Here is a 20,901-nt window from a genome sequence, read left to right on the forward strand (position 1 = left end):
ACCTTGCAATCACACTGAACTGGGATAAATGACTTACGTCTGTTGACTCATCCAAAGCGAGGGAAAAGTATGGGGCTGCATTTATGTCCTTCACTTGCGTTTCCTCCACTTGATTTGCCATCATTATGGTACGATCGTGAACAGTTTTTGCTGACAGAGGCATGTCTTTTATTCGTTTGATTATCTTGTCTTTATCCGAAAAGTCGGCAAAAAGTTCGTTGGCCACATCAAGCGTGAATGTTTTGGCATACTCGCCATCTGTGAATTGCTTTCCGTTCCTCACAATTGCTAAAGAACCAGCAAAGCTAGCCGAATTCCCGTCACCTTGTCTGGTCCATACACGGAGTTGCTGCTGACTAGCTTGCACTCTGGACAGTAGCTCTTGGCATGCCTTCTTTCTGCTGTCCCCCGCTGGATATTTCGATGCAAATGTAGCATGGCGTGTGTCGAAGTGCCGCTTTATATTTGACCGTTTCAACGATGAAATTGTATCATTGCATATTAGACACACCGCAGAACCTACTCTCTCCACAAAGGCGAATTCTTCTGTCCATTCGTGCTGAAATGTGCGGTACTCCTCATCTTTTTTTCCCTTTTCGCCATCTTCTTCATCAAAAGGGTTTGCTTTGCATAAATTAGCTAGCTGACTAATTGATTAAAAGGACGGAAGTTTACTTCTTGACCTCACAACGACCCGTAGGGTACCACATCATCCAATAAAAATCGAGTTTGGGTGTCGGACAGCTGGGATTTGCTCCAGCCACCTGCAACCCTGAGGAGGAGTGGTAGAAAAGGAATGGATCGATTAAAATTCAAGAGCATGTTTTATACTTTAAACGTTATTTTTAACACTGTGATTTCTGTAATGTTTTCCTTTATTGTCAGCGGAATTATTGATTACTTATCATGTTAAGAAATGTCAGCTAAGATTTATTTGCGAGCCAGATGCAGTCATCAAAAGAGCCACATCTGGCTCGCGAGCCCTAGGTTGCCGACCCCTGGTGTAGTGCATAGTGTAGTGTATAGTGTAGTGTAGTAGTGTAGTGTATAGTGTAGTGTATAGTGTAGTGTAGTAGTGTATAGTGTAGTGTATAGTGTAGTGTAGTAGTGTAGTGTATAGTGTAGTGTATAATGTAGTGTATAGTGTAGTATTTAGTGTAGTACATAGTGTAGTGTATAGTGCGGTGTACAGTGTAGTGTACAGTGTAGTGTATAGTGTCGTGTATAGTGACTTTGTAGGATGAACTTTAAGATGTATAAGGTGCACGGGGTGACCAACAGAGTCTGAATTGTTCTGTAACAAGATAAGGCACCGATAACAAGTTTACAACTTCACGAGATATCCGTGACTACTCCTCGACATTCCAATAACTTGAAGGGCGAAGGCGACGGCGTCCGACCGTGAACGCGTCAGGCGGCTGCTTGTCTTGCGTAAACGCCAGGGTCGAGGTTGTTTGCTATCAATAATTGAAGGTGGCGAGAACGTGCGGTTGCTACGAGTAAAGATGACCCTGCATTCGCGTTTTCCTTTCTTAGTTTGCCGGCCGTCTTGTTGACGCTGCTGCTGCTGCTGCTGGTCGGCTGGTTTTTGCTTAACCTACAACAAAGCAAGCCGTTCATAAGTTGACCTGGGGTCGTGTCAACTGAGCTGTGAGCTCTCATTGCTCAGGGACGGGCTGGCCACACTGCCCACAGACTCAACACTGCCACCCATAGACTCAACACTGCCCATAGACTCAACACTGCACCATAGACTCAGTATTGCCACCCATAGACTCAACACTGCACCATAGACTCAGCATTGCCACCCATAGACTCAACACTGCCCTTAGACTCAACACTGCCCATAGACATCTTAATAAAAAAGAGACCTGATGGTTCAATTAGCCACTCTGTCTACAGGAAAGCTACCCATTCGGATGCCTACCTAAAACCAGATTCCCACCACCATCCATCCCAGAATAATTCCCTCATCATGAGTCTGCACCATAGAACCCAATGCGTCTCCGACACACACTACATTACTATACACTACACTTTACACTACACTATACACTACACCATACACTACACTATACACTACACCACACACTACATTACTATACACTACACTCTACACTACACTATACACTACACCATACACTACATTACTATACACTACACACTACACTTACACTATACACTACACCACACACTACATTACTATACACTACACACTACACTACACTATACACTATACTATACACTACACTATACACTACATTATACACTACACCACACACTACATTACTATACACTACACTCTACACTACACTATACACTACACAATACACTATACTATACACTATACTATACACTACACTATACACTACATTAGTATACACTACACTCTACACTACACTATACACTACATTATACACTGCACCACACACTACATTACTATACACTACACTATACACTACAGTATACACTACACCACACACTACACACTACACTATACACTACATTATACACTACACTATACACTACACTATACACTACACTAGCAACTATTGTCACGCTCTGTTGACGTGACACTAAACCTGACTAATTGGGTGTGCAGGGCGGTGGCGGGTCAAATGACAAAACATTTCTGTATTCACGTGACTCAACCCAACAGACAATAAACAAACCCCGCATCGTCGGTGATCCTTCCGTCTTTGTTTCGCAGGAATTGACCGATTCCCTTTGGAAAATTCCCGCCGCAAAAGCCGCGACAGCGAGCATGAGCTGCCTTAAGGTGACGTCGCTTGTCGTCACGATCATCGTGGTGCAAACGCTGCTTGCTTACCATTTCCTGAAGGTAATTATCGTCGCTGAGCACCTGGTCCTCGCTCTATTAAAGAACTGCTGTTTTTTTTCATGACGGACGCTTGTGTTGCGCCCGAAACGTCGTGATTTAATTTAAGAGTTGTCTTTTTTGTTTGCATTTTGACTGCTTGTGTTGTGGTCATTGCAAACATGATGCCTTGAATAAAGGTGTCAGTTTTTGTGCCAGTTAAAAGGGTAAAACCTATTCCTTTAATTTATTTTGTTTTCTACCCACCACTTGACTTTACCGAAATAACCAAAGAGTATGGATCCCTGCAGTCACGGAAACTCTTAATCTAGACTCAAATAGGATGTCTACAGATTCCCTCCACCATAAATGCTAGAGATTTATAACCTTTCTACAGGTTCACTACAATACATATTCACTTCACTCCACTTTGGATTCTACAGATTCACTCCACTGTTGAATTCTACAGATTCACTCCGATACTCATTCTACAGATTCACTCCACTGTGGATAATACAGATTTACTGGCTATTAGCAGTTGGAGGCTTGTCCCCTCTCTTCTCTATGCCTGATGAAGACCGCTTGTGTTGCTTTACCGAAACAACCAAGAATACCATCATCATTTACGTTCAGAATAACACTTATTCTCATTATACTGCTTTCACTCATGAACGCCCATTCATTCAATCATTCATCATTATCATTTACTGTCAGAATAATAATTATTATCATAAAGTGGTTATCATTCATTAACTCCCATTCATTCAATAAATGAATAATTTTTTACTGTCAGAGTAATAATCATTATCATTGTACGTCTATCACTCATTAACCCCATTCATTTAATCAATTCATCATCATCATCATCATTTACTTTCATAATAATAATTATTCTCATGATATGGCTTTCACTCATTGACCCCCATTCATTCTATCGATAATTGTTTACGAAAATGAATTTCGCCTTTACCGAATGTATGCATCATCACAGACTTTGCCACCCATTGCTTTCCTCTCTTCTATTTCATTCGCCTCGTCTACCACCATTAAATTTCCACGCGCAGTCGTTCATTCCGTGCAGAACGCCTTTGGTGAAGGCGCTCTATCAATTCCTTGAAGACAAGGTAACGGAGATCCGGCTTTCCAATGCCGTTTCGGCAATTGAAGTCCGTTTTGCCAAATGGCACCATTGTCCGTCTCTCTTGAGTCGTCAGCCGGTTAAAATTAGTCAACAATGAACGTCTTCAACATGGGACTGTGTTGCCGGGATCAAAGTCTGACAGATAAGAATGGGTTTTACCCTCTCGGGCAATGAGACAGCCAGCGTTAAGCAGTGCGGGGCCTGTAGCATATCTTAAAAAGGGGCCCTAAATGGAAAAAAAAAACACGCGTAAACATTCAAACACATGTTTTTTTACTTGCATAGTAAAATAATTGTATTTTTAAATTTGATATACAGCCAGATAATTCAACAAATCGCTAACCTTAAACACTTGGTCGTTCATAAAAGTCGAAGGCGGTATAGCACTATAGTAATAGAGCAAGTGCAGAATCACTGACCCGGAATTGTTAGCTTGAAAGCATTTAGCGCAGGGCCCTTGCTGATGTTGCTAGGTAAGATGCCAGCTAGCAATATCAGCAAAGATGAACGCTTTGAATTATCTCAATTAAAAAAGAGGGATGACATTGTCATTCTCTCAGCTGACAAGGGCAATGCCACTGTTATCATGGACAAAATATAATATAACAACAAAATTCAGGAACTACTCAACGATGGCAGCTACACAAAAATAAGAAGAGACCCCACCAACAGCCTCGTCACACAAACCAACAAAATCATCTCTGATTCAACAGCATTTATTGATCAAACCAAACAGTTCTCATTGAAACCTTCTGCGGCCAGGCCACCAATATTATATGGCCTTCCAAAGATACATAAAGAAGATACACTCCTTCGTCCCATCGTCTCTACTATCTACTCCCTCACCTACAAACTGGCTCGTTTTCTGTCTGAAATCCTGCGGCCTTTTACTGGAAAAAACACCTCTGCGGTACTAAAGTCTACTCACCTGGTATCGACAATCAAGGGTATTTCCCTGTCCCCAGACGACCTGCTTGTCAGTTTTGATGTGGTTTCCCTATTCACCAAAGTTCCTGTACCTGACACCATCGCAATCATTGAAGACTTGGTTCATCAAGGACTAAACACTGATGTACCCCCCCTGATGAGACACTGCTTAACCAACACATACTTCACCTGGAATGGAACTTTCTACAAACAAACTGAGGGCACCCCAATGGGCTCCCCCCTATCGCCGGTTGTAGCTAACGTTTTCATGGAAAAATTTGAGACTGACGCCAACCAGACTGCCACTCTACGCCCGACCTTATGGAAGAGGTACGTGGATGACACTTTTGTTATCTGGCCACATGGCCGGCCTGCTCTAGACCAATTCCTCGACCACATCAATTCCATACACCCAGCCATAGGATTTACCATGGAAGTCGAAAAAGATGGCAAGCTACCCTTTGTGGATGTCCTAATTAAAAGGAAACCTGATGGTTCAATGAACCACTCTGTCTACAGGAAAGCTACCCATACGGATGCTTACTTAAAACCGGATTCCCACCACCATCCATCCCAGAAGAATTCCCTCATCAAGACTCTATACCATAGAGCCCAGTGCATTTCCGACCAGGAACACATTGCTAGTGAACTCAAGCACGTACACCAAGCTCTCAAGGCTAATGGTTACTCCGACTACACAATCCGCAAAGCCATCACTCCAACCATGAAGAAGGATCCTCTTGAGGAGCCATTCAAAACCATCACCTTACCCTACATTGCGGGTGTCACAAAAAAGATCTCCAAAATCCTGAATAAACACAAGATCCAGGTCCGATTGAACACAGTACATAAAATCCGTGATCTGGTTCCGTCTGTAAAAGATGTGGTTCCAGACATACAGTACCCTGGCGTCTACAAACTAAGTTGCCTCTGTGGTAGCAGCTACATTGGAGAAACCAAACGACATATCTCGGACCGCATCCATGAACATAAAGCAGACTTGAAACACGGTAGGACGAACACCTCAGCCGTGGCAGATCACTGTTATAATTCAGTGGGCTCACATGACATTGACTTCTCCAAGACGGAGGTTCTCTGCAAGCCATCCGGCTACCATGAGAGATTCGTTCATGAGGCTATCCACATATACAAACACAGAAACAATTTCAACCGAGAAGATGGATTCTGACATAGTAATCATTGGAAAGAGGTCATAAATCATTTCGGTTCTTGATTGATTGTATTTTACGGTGACTTTCAGACCACAGTCCATTCGCTGGCACTGCCTCTTAATACTTTTCACACGACGGTCAATAGTATAGTTTATAGCATTTGTATAATAATAAATAGTATAACAGTGTAATGTGTAACATAATTCATAAGACAATATATAGTACCGTAATTGTATAATGAATATACAGCAGTGTGGCATACAGTAGGGTTAATAGAATAATACATAGTGTAATACTACAAGTCTAAAATTTTATAGTCTAAAGTATAGGGTAGTGTATAGTAACGCATTGTATAATTCAAGGGTGGGATTTGTCTATGGATACGATATTATACAATGTAGTTTAGATTGGAAGGTATAATATTGTATTGTATAGTAGTCCAGTTTATAGCATAGTTATAACGCAACACAGGACAGAGCAGCGCACCGTTGCCGTTTCCTCTTCCCCTCCCCCCCCCTCCTCCGTTCCGATCATAGATGGACTCGTCTGTCTGAACACAAGCTCGTCATTCTCCGTGGTGTTAATCCCTCATACTAACATCATGCTAATCCCCCAGTTACATGCTAATTTACTGTTGATATGTAAACTGCAGCTAATCCCTCACACCAACATTATGCTCGTCCCCCAGTTACATGCTAATTTAAACGTAAGCTCCTCTCCCCCCTCGCCTCGTCCGTCTGAACATAGCTCGTCGCTCTCCGTGGTGCTAATCCCTCACACCAACATCATGATAATGACCAAGTTACATGCTAATTTATATGTTAACTCCTGTGTCAAGGCACTCTGTTCCTCTCACCGAGCTTAAAAGACGCTGCCAAGCTTGGCAGTGTTCACTCAAGCGCTGTATACACGACAGTTCCGTTTCTTCACCTGAGGAAGGCTACTTGTGTTGTGGCCAAAACGTCGTGAGAATTTTATTCTGTTATTATTATTTTTATTATTTTTTTCCCATTCTACGTGACTTTACCGAAAGAACCCAGAAGATGAATCCCTGCAGTCACGAAAGCTTTAAATCGAAATAAAACACAAGTCATGTTTAGATGTTCAAAGGCAAAATGCATTGCTTTTGGAGGCCATCATCAAGTCTCTGCGTTAACCACCACGGACTTGGTTCACAGCATGCAAATAAACATGCTCTGAAATAAGAATGATGTTTTACCCTTTCTGGCAACTTATCACGAGGTGTTAAGATGTTCAAACACCCCGAAGCAATAATAATTAAAAAAACACCCCCCCCCCCCCCACCAGATCTACCGGAAATCTGAGATGGATCCGATTGCGAGTCACCACGCCGCCCCCATCGTCCCGCTGGCGCCGGCGACGTCACCCGGCGGGCTGGCGCCGGCGTCCCCCTGGCGGTACGAACTCACGAGCTGGGACCTGCCCGTGACCACCAACCTGAGCTCGGTGTCGTCGGCGCAGCGAAGCGTCGTCGCCGTCGTGCCATTCGCCGGACGGGCGGCGACGGCGGCGACGATGGCGGCGACGGCGGCCACCGCGGCCACCGCGGTGGGCGACTCCCTGCTGCTGAGGGTGGAGATGCGCGACGCCGCGGGCCGGCGGAAGCGCCACGGCGGCGACTTCCTGACGGCGCGCATCCACAACAGCGCCCTCGGGGCCGCCGCGTCGGGAGTCGTGACGGACAACGGCGACGGCAGCTACGCGGTGGAGTTCGTCGTCGCGTGGGCCGGCGAGAGCCTGGTGGAGGTGACGATGGTTAACCCGAGCGAGGCGGTGGGGCTGCTCGAGAGGGTGAGGGAGTCGCTGCCGGACAAGGTGAGCTTCTGGGGCCTGTTCCAGTTGGGCGGAGTCAAGGCGACCACCGCCTGCCACGTGCTCCTGAACGCCAGCGGGGAGGTGTGCGACTACACCGACCCGGAGCTCGGCGAGCCGTGGGTGTGCCAGAAGCCGCCGGGTCTGCCCTGCCACTCGCTGCGGGGCTGCTGGTCCTACAACAAGTACCCGCGCATCTTCACCGACGACGAGAAGAGAATTCTCTCAAGGTTGCGATGATAACGGGAGCAGTTGCCGTGATGTGTTAACGTGTGTGTGTGTGTGTGTGCGCGCTCTTGTGTGAGTCCGGAAAAAAAAACAACCCCTTGGCTCCTCGGCGGTGCCGGACGGTAACGCTGGATGTGAGCAGTGCCATGGGGGGAACGGCCAATTCCAGAATCGGCTATACCCCTCATGGTGCTTGTAACCACCACAGCGGCCAAATGGGGACTCTGGACGGGTGTGGGGGGCTGGTAACTCTTCAATTAAATGCCATTCGGAATGTTCGAACGCTTACTGCAGAGGAGAGGTTGCCACTCCTCTGTCGGGAGCTGGCCCGGTAGGAGGCTGCTAGACTTACTGCAGCCCATGGGCTTGTAATTTTGAACACGTTCATATTCTTGGTTCTTTCGGTAAAGTCACGTAGAAGGGAAACAATAAAATAATAAAAATATAAAACAATACAATTCTCACGACGTTTCGACTGCAACACAAGCAATCATCATCAGGTGTTGCAGTCGAAACGTCGTGAGAATTTTATTGTTTTATATTTTTATTATTTTGTTTCCCTTCTACGTGACTTTACCAAAAGAACCAAGAATATGAATCCCTGCAGTCACGAAAGCTTTAAATAAAAATTAATGAACACGTTATTCCGGCATCAGTGCATCCACAAAACTTAATAGCTGCACGCCTAGTCCAAGCAAGAACATCTACTGGACTATGAAGTGACAGAAGAGCGGATGCGGGCCCATGTCTATGACACCAGGACCTACCATGGAGCTGATCTGCCCACTGACCATCGGCTTGCCATCAGATACACCTGCCATTCTTCTACTCCAGGGGTGGGTGTACATCTAGGACCCCATTCAAACCCACAGTGGCCTGGTCTCAGCTAGCTGATGAAAGTTGCAAGCGAGAATTCCATCATCGCTTGCAGTTGGAGTTGGCATCGTCCCCCACTCCACCTGATGCCGAGAGAAAATGGGCAAGGTTTAGGACTGTTGCTCATTCAACTGTAATGGCTGCTTTGGGTACACGGTCCAAACTTCCCCAGAAACCCTGGCTGATGAAGGAGGTGTTCCGGCAAAATGAGAAAAAGCGACAGGCTCACTCTCACCATCTGCAGGATCCCATGTCCGAGAATGAGGAGGCTTACCGCAGCCTTCGCTCAGAGGTTCTGAGAACCGTGAGGCGCTGCAAGGATGGGTGGTGGTCACATGTAACTGGGGAGATGGAGTCTGCCTCAGTAGCCCGCGATCATAAATTACTCTTTAAATCCACCAAAAAAGTAACTTGCAGTGCCACACCTATCACCATCATTAGGAGAACGAACGGTGATATGACTTCCAGTCCCCCACGAATAGCTTTGCAGATTTTATGAGCATTTCTGTGAGGTGTTGGTGGAGGAGAAATCCCTCAGTCTGGAAAATATCATGGGGCAAACTGGGGATGACCCTGCTGAGACTGCAGTGCCTTAAATATTGGAAGGTAATCCAGAGTCTGAGACCAGGAAAACTGCTGGGCAGAGATGATCTTCCCAGGGAAATGCTGAGGGAGGGTGGCGTTTGTGTACTCCCTGCCCTATATGACATCATAACAACAGTCTGGAGCACTGGACGGGTTCTGCAGAAATAAAAGGATGCCCTGGCAGTCCCCCTGTTTAAAGAAGGGAGACCGCACAGACTGTAACAACTACAGGGGCATCTCACTCCTCAGTGTGCCAGAAAAGGTCCTGGCAAGGATTATTCAACGTTGCCTTGCCAGGCACGCTGAGGAGAGGCTTGCGGAGCCCCAATGCGGTTGCAGGCCAGGATGGCCCTGCACAGATGACATTTTTTCTGTCCGTCTGCTACAACCGTGCTAATCGGAGGTGGCAGGACCGAAGGACAACAAAGCAAACCTAACACAACAACAATAATAAGCAGTTTTAAATAAATTAGCTTTCAATCTAATTGCGTGATGGACTGGACTCGTAGGAGCGAGCGAGCGAGTGAGCGAGCGGCGATGATAGCCGGCGTCCGGACTCTTACTCAACCCCTTTGTGTGTGGCTGCATTGCAGGGAGTACCTCCACGCGAATCTGCCCGTGTCACACGTCGTGCAAGCGGTGACGGCGGCGGCAGCGAACGGTGAGTGACGGCGAACTCGCCCGCTGGATGTCCACCGTGTAAAGTACGGAGGGCGCACACTTCACTGAAACGTTAACAATTTTGTTGTCTTACCCGGTGTAAGGTACCCACTGAGCTGTTCCTCTTCCAAATATGCAACAGGCGTCTGGGTCCGAGATGAAACCCACGACCTCCTGTACACGAGGTGAGGTAGTTAACATCTCACCTCTTTAACTCCTGCTATAATAAACAATAAAAAACGAGCTTAGGATAGAAGGCCTTGGTGGAGTCGCTACCCCCGTAACCTGATCCAGTTCGGAAAAGCGGGCCGATATTGATGGATTGATTGAACCGTTTTGAAACCGTTTTAACCCCCCTGATGCTGAACCGCTCTGCCCTTCCTCTGCAGGGTCGCGAGAGAGGGCCCACAGGGTGGCCTGCGTCCCGGGGATGGGCAACCCATCCCCCAGCGGCCACTACTTCAACAACGCGTGGCGGTCGGTGCTCTGCGACAATAGGCCATTCGACAGCCCGGCCGACGTCCGAAAGTGCCTCAGGCACAAGGAGGTGATCTTCCTCGGGGACTCCACCATCCGCCAGTGGTGGGAATACCTCAACTCGTTCGTCAAGGGTAAGGCAATGTGGCACCTTGGTGGCCTTCTGTGCGTAACGAGGCACAGAAACCCGTGGGTTCACTATACACTACACTACTATACACTACTATACACTATACACTACTATACACTACTATATACTACACTATACACTACTATATACTACACTATACACTACTATACACTACTATACACTACACTACTATACACTACACTATATACACTACTATATACTACACTATACACTACTATACACTACTATACACTACACTACTATACACTACACTATACACTAATATACACTACACTATACACTACACTACTATACACTACACTACTATACACTACTATACGCTACACTACTATACACTACACTACTATACACTACACTACTATACACTACACTATATACACTACTATATACTACACTATACACTACTATATACTACACTATACACTACTATACACTACTATACACTACACTACTATACACTACACTATACACTAATATACACTACACTATACACTACACTATATACACTACTATATACTACACTATACACTACTATACACTACACTACTATACACTACACTACTATACACTACACTACTATACACTACACTATATAAACTACTATACACTACACTACTATACACTACACTACTATACACTACACTACTATACACTACACTACTATACACCACACTACTATACACTACACTACTATACACTACACTACTATACACTACTATATACTACACTATACACTACTATACACTACTATACACTACACTACTATACACTACACTACTATACACTACACTACTATACACTACTATATACTACACTATACACTACTATACACTACTATACACTACACTACTATACACTACACTACTATACACTACACTATATACACTACTATATACTACACTATACACTACTATACACTACTATACACTACACTACTATACACTACTATACACTACTATACACTATACACTACTATACACTACACTATATAAACTACTATACACTACACTACTATACACTACACTACTATACACTACACTACTATACACTACACTACTATACACTACACTACTATACACTACTATATACTACACTATACACTACTATACACTACTATACACTACACTACTATACACTACACTACTATACACTACACTACTATACACTACTATATACTACACTATACACTACTATACACTACTATACACTACACTACTATACACTACACTACTATACACTACACTACTATACACTACACTACTATACACTACACTACTATACACTACTATATACTACACTATACACTACTATACACTACACTACTATACACTACACTACTATACACTACACTACTATACACTACACTATATACACTACTATATACTACACTATACACTACTATACACTACACTACTATACACTACACTACTATACACTACACTACTATACACTACACTACTATATACTACACTATACACTACTATACACTACACTACTATACACTACACTACTATACACTACTATACACTACTATACACTACACTACTATACACTACACTATACACTACTATACACTACACTACTATACACTACTATATACTACACTATACACTACTATACACTACTATACACTACACTACTATACACTACACTATATACACTACTATATACTACACTATACACTACTATACACTACACTACTATACACTACACTACTATACACTACACTACTATACACTACACTACTATACACTACTATATACTACACTATACACTACTATACACTACACTACTATACACTACTATACACTACACTATACACTACACTATACACTACACTACTATACACTACACTATACACTACTATACACTACACTACTATACACTACTATACACTACTATACACTACTACACTATACACTACACTATACACTACACTATACACTACACTATACACTACACTACTATACACTACACTATACACTACACTATACACTACACTATACTACTATACACTATACACTACACTACTATACACTACACTATACACTACTACGCTATACACTACACTATACACTACACTACTATACACTACACTATACACTACTATACACTATACTATACACGACTATATACTACACTATACACTACACTATATACACTACTATATACTACACTATACACTACTATACACTACACTACTATACACTACTATAAACTACACTATACACTACTATACACTATACACTACACTACTATACACTATACACTACTACACACTGCACTATACACTACTATACACTACACTATACACTACTATACACTACTATACACTACTATACACTATACAGTACTATACACTACTATACACTACACTTCTATACACTACTGCACTATACACTACACTATACACTACACTACTATACACTACACTATACTACCATACACTACACTATACACTACACTATACTACTATACACTACACTATACACTACACTACTATACACTACACTATACACTACACTATACACTACACTACTATACACTACACTATACACTACACTACTATACACTACACTACTATACACTACACTATACACTACACTACTATACACTACTGCACTATACACTACACTATACACTACACTACTATACACTACACTATACACTACACTATACTACCATACACTACACTATACACTACACTATACTACTATACACTACACTATACACTACACTACTATACACTACACTACTATACACTACACTATACACTACACTATACACTACACTACTATACACTACACTATACACTACACTACTATACACTACACTATACCCTACACTACTATACACTACACTACTATACACTACACTATACACTACACTATACACTACTATACACTATACACTACTATACACTACACTACTATACACTACACTATACACTACTATACACTACACTATACACTACACTACACTACTATACACTACACTATACACTACACTACTATACACTACACTACTATACACTACACTACTATACACTACACTATACACTACTACACTATACACTACACTATACACTACACTACTATACACTACACTATACACTACACTACTATACACTACACTATACACTACAATATACTACACTATACACTACACTATATACACTACTATATACTACGCTATACAGTACTATACACTACTATACACTACTATACACTACACTACTATACACTGCTACACTATACACTACTATACACTATACACTACTATACACTACTATACACTACACTACTATACACTACACTATACACTACACTATACACTACTATACACTACACTATACACTACACTATACTACTACACACTACACTATACACTACACTACTATACACTACACTACTATACACTACACTACTATACACTACACTATACACTACTACACTATACACTACACTATACACTACACTACCATACACTACACTATACACTACACTACTATACACTACACTATACACTACAATATACTACACTATACACTACACTATATACACTACTATATACTACGCTATACAGTACTATACACTACTATACACTACACTACTATACACTACTACACTATACACTACACTATACACTACACTACTATACACTACACTATACACTACACTATACTACTATACACTACACTACTATACACTACACTACAATACACTACACCATACACTACACTATACACTACACTATACACTACACTACTATACACTACACTACTATACACTACACTACTATACACTACACTATACACTACACTACTATACACTACACTATACACTACTATACACTACACTACTATACACTACACTACTATACACTACACTATACACTACACTATACACTACTATACACTACACTATACACTACACTACTATACACTACACTATACACTACTAAACACTACACTATACACTACACTACTATACACTACACTATACACTACACTACTATACACTACACTACTATACACTACACTATACACTACTACACTATACACTGCACTACTATACACTACACTATACACTACACTATACACTACACTATACACTACACTACTATACACTACACTACTATACACTACACTACTATACACTACACTATACACTACACTATACACTACACTATACACTACACTACTATACACTACACTACTATACACTACACTACTATACACTACTACACTACACTATACAGGGTGGATACAAAAATGTTAACACTTACATAGGACTGTCTTTTTTAATGGAAAAAGCACGGATAATACACCTTAACATGAAAACAAATGTATGCTACTAGCTTCAAAAAAGTCCAGTAGTCTCCACTTGTTCGCCATCATCATCATCATGAACACAAACCTGGGATCTTCTCCAGGTGGTCTCCAGAGCCTGGCGGCATAACATTTGTCGTGACTCGGTTGAAAATTTTTGAAAGTGTTAACATTCTTTTGAAGCACCCTGTGTGTGTGCCCAAATAGTGCCAACTTCCTTCCCGTCGCTGCCTGCCTGCATTCATCAGCTTTGTCTTAATCTATGGGGCCACCTTGTTTTTTTTATTACTTCTGCGTTGGTCACTCTTTGGGTCCAGCTTGATATACAGCAGTAATCCTTCTGCGGCCATAATGCATTTCGAGTGCCGATGCCTTAGGCGTCCACATCTCGAAGGCGTAAACGACGCTGCACCTTCGATAGATTGGAAAAAGAGCGCCGCATGAGAGACGCCATTCGGTCACCCCCACTGCTCTGGGTCCTTCTGCGCGCAGCTCCCTCGCGTGCGGGAAGACTCTTCCACCGGGCGCGTGCGTTGGGGCGGAGCGACTGTCCAGGCATTCACCGCCACCCCTCTCCCCCATCCTCCTCAGAGCTGAAGCTCGTGGACCTGGGAAAGAATGGCAGGCAGGACCCGAGGATGGCGTTGGACAGCGAGAACAGCATCCTGATGAGTTGGCACTGCCACACGTACCCGCTCATCACCTCCTTCTTCACGCACAAGGAGGAAATGATCAACGCCGCAAAGCGCATCGACGCGACGGTGGGCGGGGCCAACACGGTGATCGGGATCTGCCTGGGGGCCCATTTCACCGCCTTCCCGCTGGACGTCTTCCGCCGGAGGATCGGGAACATCGGCGCGGCCGTGGGCCGGCTGCTAGCGAGGAGCCCGCGGACAAAGGTGGTGGTGAAGCTGGCCAACACGTGCACGCCCGGCAGCTTGGAGATATTCAACAACTGGAACACGTTCCGCATGAACCGGATCACCATGGAGGCGTTCGCGGGCCTCAAGGTGGCGTTTGTCGACGCGTGGGACATGACGCTGTCGGTGGGGTCTCGGAATATTCACCCGGACAGGATCGTCGTGAAGAACGAGGTCGATCTCTTCCTGTCGTACGTTTGTTGAGGCCAACGCATTCACACCTGCTCCTTTGTCGCACCGCCGCTGCTGTGGATGCGGAGCCACAGCCATGATGTCACGTTCGGGCGAGTCAAGCCTCGGACAACTGCGGCAGGAGTAAGCAGAGATGTGAATCATCATCGCTGCGGTGATGTCTCCTTCGGGGCATTACGTCGTTACACTTTACGCTACGGTGCTGTTGTGGATGATCACAGTCGCACACTACTGGAGAGTTTTTATTGTTCCATGGGCAATGTTAGACTATGGGCAATGTTAGACTATGGGCAATGTTAGACTATTGGCAATGTTAGTCTATGGGCAATGTTAGTCTATTGGCAATGTTAGTCTATGGGCAATGTTAGACTATGGGCAATGTTAGATTATGGGCAATGTTAGTCCATGGGCAATGTTAGACTATGGCCAATGTTAGTCTATGGGCAATGTTAGACTATGTGCAATGTTAGACTATGGGCAATGTTAGACTATGGGCAATGTTAGACTATGGGCAATGTTAGACTATGGACAATGTTAGTCTATGGGCAATGTTAGTCTTCCTCTCGGCAATGTTAGTCTATGGGCAATGTTAGTCTAAGTGCAATGTTAGTCTATGAGAAATGTTAGACTATGGGCAATGTTAGTCTATGTGCAATGTTAGACTGGGCAATGTTAGACTATGGGCAATGTTAGTCTATGGGCAATGTTAGTCTTCTTCTCGGCAATGTTAGTCTATCGGAAATGTTAGTCTAAGTGCAATGTTAGTCTATGAGAAATGTTAGACTATAGGCAATGTTAGTCTATGGGCAATGTTAGTATATGGGCAATGTCAGTCTATGGGCAATGTTAGTCTATGGGCAATGTTAATCTATGATCAATGTTAGTCTATGGGCAATGTCAGTCTATGGGCAATGTCAGTCTATGGGCAATGTTAGTCTATGGGCAATGTTAGACTATGGGCAATGTTAGTCTATGGGCAATGTTAGTCTTCTTCTCAGCAATGTTAGTCTATGGGCAATGTTAGTCTAAGTGCAATGTTAGTCTATGAAAAATGTTAGACTATGGGCAATGTTAGTCATGTGCAATGTTAGACTATGGGCAATGTTAGACTATGGGCAATGTTAGTCTATGGGCAATGTTAGTCTTCTTCTCGGCAATGTTAGTCTATCGGCAATGTTAGTCTAAGTGCAATGTTAGTCTATGAGAAATGTTAGACTATAGGCAATGTTAGTCTATGGGCAATGTTAGTATATGGGCAATGTCAATCTATGGGCAATGTTAGACTATGTGCAATGTTAGACTATGGGCAATGTTAGACTATGGGCAATGTTAGACTATGGGCAATGTTAGACTATGGGCAATGTTAGTCTATGGGCAATGTTAGACTATGGGCAATGTTAGTCTATGGGCAATGTTAGACTATGGGCAATGTTAGACTATGGGCAATGTTAGACTATGGGCAATGTTAATCTATTGTCAATGTTAGTCTATGGGCAATGTTAGACTATGGGCAATGTTAGACTATGGGGAATGTTAGACTATGGGCAATGTTAGTCTTCTTCTCGGCAATGTTAGTCTATCGGCAATGTTAGTCTAAGTGCAATGTTAGTCTATGAGAAATGTTAGACTATAGGCAATGTTAGTCTATGGTCAATGTTAGTATATGGGCAATGTCAGTCTATGGGCAATGTCAGTCTATGGGCAATGTTAGTCTATGGGCAATGTTAGACTATGGGCAATGTTAGTCTATGGGCAATGTTAGTCTTCTTCTCAGCAATGTTAGTCTATGGGCAATGTTAGTCTAAGTGCAATGTTAGACTATGGGCAATGTTAGACTATGGGCAATGTTAGTCTATGGGCAATGTTAGTCTTATTCTCGGCAATGTTAGTCTATCGGCAATGTTAGTCTAAGTGCAATGTTAGTCTATGAGAAATGTTAGACTATAGGCAATGTTAGTCTATGGGCAATGTTAGTATATGGGCAATGTTAGACTATGGGCAATGTTAGTATATGGGCAATGTTAGTCTAAGTGCAATGTTAGTCTATGAGCAACGTTAGACTATGGGCAATGTTAGTCTATGAGCAATGTTAGACTATGGGCAATGTTAGACTATGGGCAATGTTAGTCTTCTTCTCGGCAATGTTAGTCTATGGGCAATGTTAGTCTAAGTGCAATGTTAGTCTATGAGAAATGTTAGACTATAGGCAATGTAAGTATATGGGCAATGTCAGTCTATGGGCAATGTTAGTCTAAGGGCAATGTTAGTCTATGGGCAATGTTAATCTATGGGCAATGTTAGTCTTCTTCTCGGCAATGTTAGTATATGGGCAATGTTAGTCTAAGTGCAATGTTAGTCTATGAGCAATGTTAGACTATGGGCAATGCTAGTCTTTGTGCAATGTTAGACTATGGGCAATGTTAGTCTTCTTCTCGGCAATGTATTTATGTTGAACCTATTTGGCGCCGTATCGCAGCCAGCCATGTTAATCGGAGATGCGGGGGAAGGACAACAAACGAACACACAACAACAATAACAGCGAGCAGTTTTCACGGAATGAGTTTTCAATCGAGCTGACGATTTAAAAGTGCAGAGCTCCAGTGACTTCCTATTTATCTGAAGGAAGAGTGCGGAAGTGCGGATTTGGCCTGATAACTTGAATCTAAATTGTCTCATGGTTAAATTTCGATTTAAAGCTTTCGTGACTGCAAGGATTAATCTTCTTTGGTTCTTTCAGTAAAGTCACGTAGAATGAGAATAAAATAATAAATATATAAATGATGAAGGCCGCTTGTGTTGTGGCCAAAACGTCGTGCGAATATTATTGTGTTATTTTATTTTATCAATTTATTATTTTATTCTCATTCTACGTGGTGACTTTACCGAAAGAACCAAAGAAGATGTCTCAAGGTTTGTTATTGTTTGTCTTGCATCACACTGGGATTTTTGCACACAGCGTTGTAACACGGTGCTTTCTTTTCTGGAAGATTTTGCTGGTTTATCCAGGATGTTTCTGTAGCGCGTCGTCGCTTCAAGATGTTTCTCTGTTCATATTTTGTTTGTTGCGGTTGCACCCGACTCAAGAGCCACATGGCTCACAGGGCTATACCTAATAAATTAAACTTGAAGTGAAAAGTAAAATTAAACTTGACACGGTGACCGCCTTTGTCCGCGTGAAGGCTTCAACTCGTTGACGAGATCAGCGAGAGATGCACCTCGCCGCCGATTCAGCATCGAGCTGAGAAGACTCAACAGCCGCGCTGTGGCAGCAGGAATCAGAATCAGAATATTTATTTATCCTGGAGAAATCTGATGAGCTGTGAAGCTCTTTTTCACAGATGTCCAGGAGGGGCAGGTCAAGAGAGTTACAACTATTAAAAAAACGATAAGAGTGCAAAATATAGGAAAGGTAAGCAAATCATTATGAATAAATAAACAAAAACTAAAATTTTATCTTACTGGGTAAAGCACACTGAGATATTCGTTATTTTTCAGAAGCGACCTGGCCACAAACGATAACTCTACGAAGTGGCTTATCATCACGTGGAAATGTATAAGCAGCCAAAAATTCTAGACGCGTGTTGATTCTAAATGCGCAAATGAAAAAAAACAGAAGCAGCTCAAGAAGTGTCCTCGGCCGTCAGCCGAAGATCAAAGATCTGTGGCTGTCTTCTGTCTTCTTGTGCCTTGTGTCTATTTGTTACCAGGTGCCTTTGCACCGTCTCATCTAAATTTTTATTTAAAGCTTTTGTTAGGGTCGCCGGCCCCCGGGATCTCCCCTGCCTGCGACCCTGTCCGCGAAGTACCGACGCTCCCAGACTCTCCACTAGTGTGGGAGCTGCCGCCGCCGCACTCCTCCCCTGGCGGGGAAAGGTCGTCGCGCTCCTGTTCCCCCCCCTGTGCCGTCCCCCCCCGAGTCCGGGTCTCCTGCCGGTGGGGCATCACCCTCGACCTCCCTGGGACCCGCTAGCGCTTCGCCGGCACCCAAACGCGACGCTCCCCGCCCGCGCAGTCCCACGCACCAATCACACGCGGGTAACAGGGGGTCAAAGGTCGGAGGGTAAGCGACGTCGTTCGTGCTCACTCCGACGCTTGGGGGGGTTGGTTTAAACGGGTTTAAAGGGCTATGCGATGGGCATGCGTGCGAGACGGGTATCCGCTCGCAGCGCAGGAGTCCGCAGCCGACCGTTCGTAGCGCACACAATCCACGCGGCGCCGCTCCACACACGCGGCGACCACCGAGAACAGCAAGCGAACCCACGCTTCCACTCTCTTTCCACACCCCCGCAAAAACCACCACACCAGTCTGTTATGTAACGACCACCGCGACAGCAAGCGCACCCACGCTTCCGCAATAACCACACCAGTCTGTTATGTAACGACCACCGCGACAGCAAGCGCACCCACGCTTCCGCAATAACCACACCAGTCTGTTATGTAACGACCACCGCGACAGCAAGCGCACCCACGCTTCCACTCTCTTTCCACACCCCCGCAAAAACCACCACACCAGTCTGTTATGTAACGACCACCGCGACAGCAAGCGCACCCACGCTTCCACAAAAACCACACCAGTCCGTTATGTAACCGC

General features: G+C 43.7%; 1 protein-coding gene across 1 annotated transcript; it reads left to right on the top strand.

Moving 5' to 3' along the window:
* The first annotated feature begins 7,384 nt into the window (after window positions 1-7,384).
* LOC116958746 (NXPE family member 4-like) lies at window positions 7,385-20,155 on the top strand. Its single transcript, XM_076057486.1, has 4 exons — window positions 7,385-8,121; window positions 10,174-10,241; window positions 10,630-10,856; window positions 15,576-20,155. The coding sequence occupies exons 1-4, from the start codon at window positions 7,385-7,387 to the stop codon at window positions 16,320-16,322; spliced, it is 1,779 nt and encodes a 592-aa protein (XP_075913601.1). The 3' UTR covers window positions 16,323-20,155.
* Window positions 20,156-20,901: the final 746 nt, after the last annotated feature.

The sequence above is a fragment of the Petromyzon marinus genome, chromosome 82 (assembly GCF_048934315.1).
Source record: "Petromyzon marinus isolate PM22_M1 ecotype Great Lakes invasive population chromosome 82, UKy_Petmar_22M1.pri1.0, whole genome shotgun sequence".
NCBI lineage: Eukaryota > Metazoa > Chordata > Hyperoartia > Petromyzontiformes > Petromyzontidae > Petromyzon > Petromyzon marinus.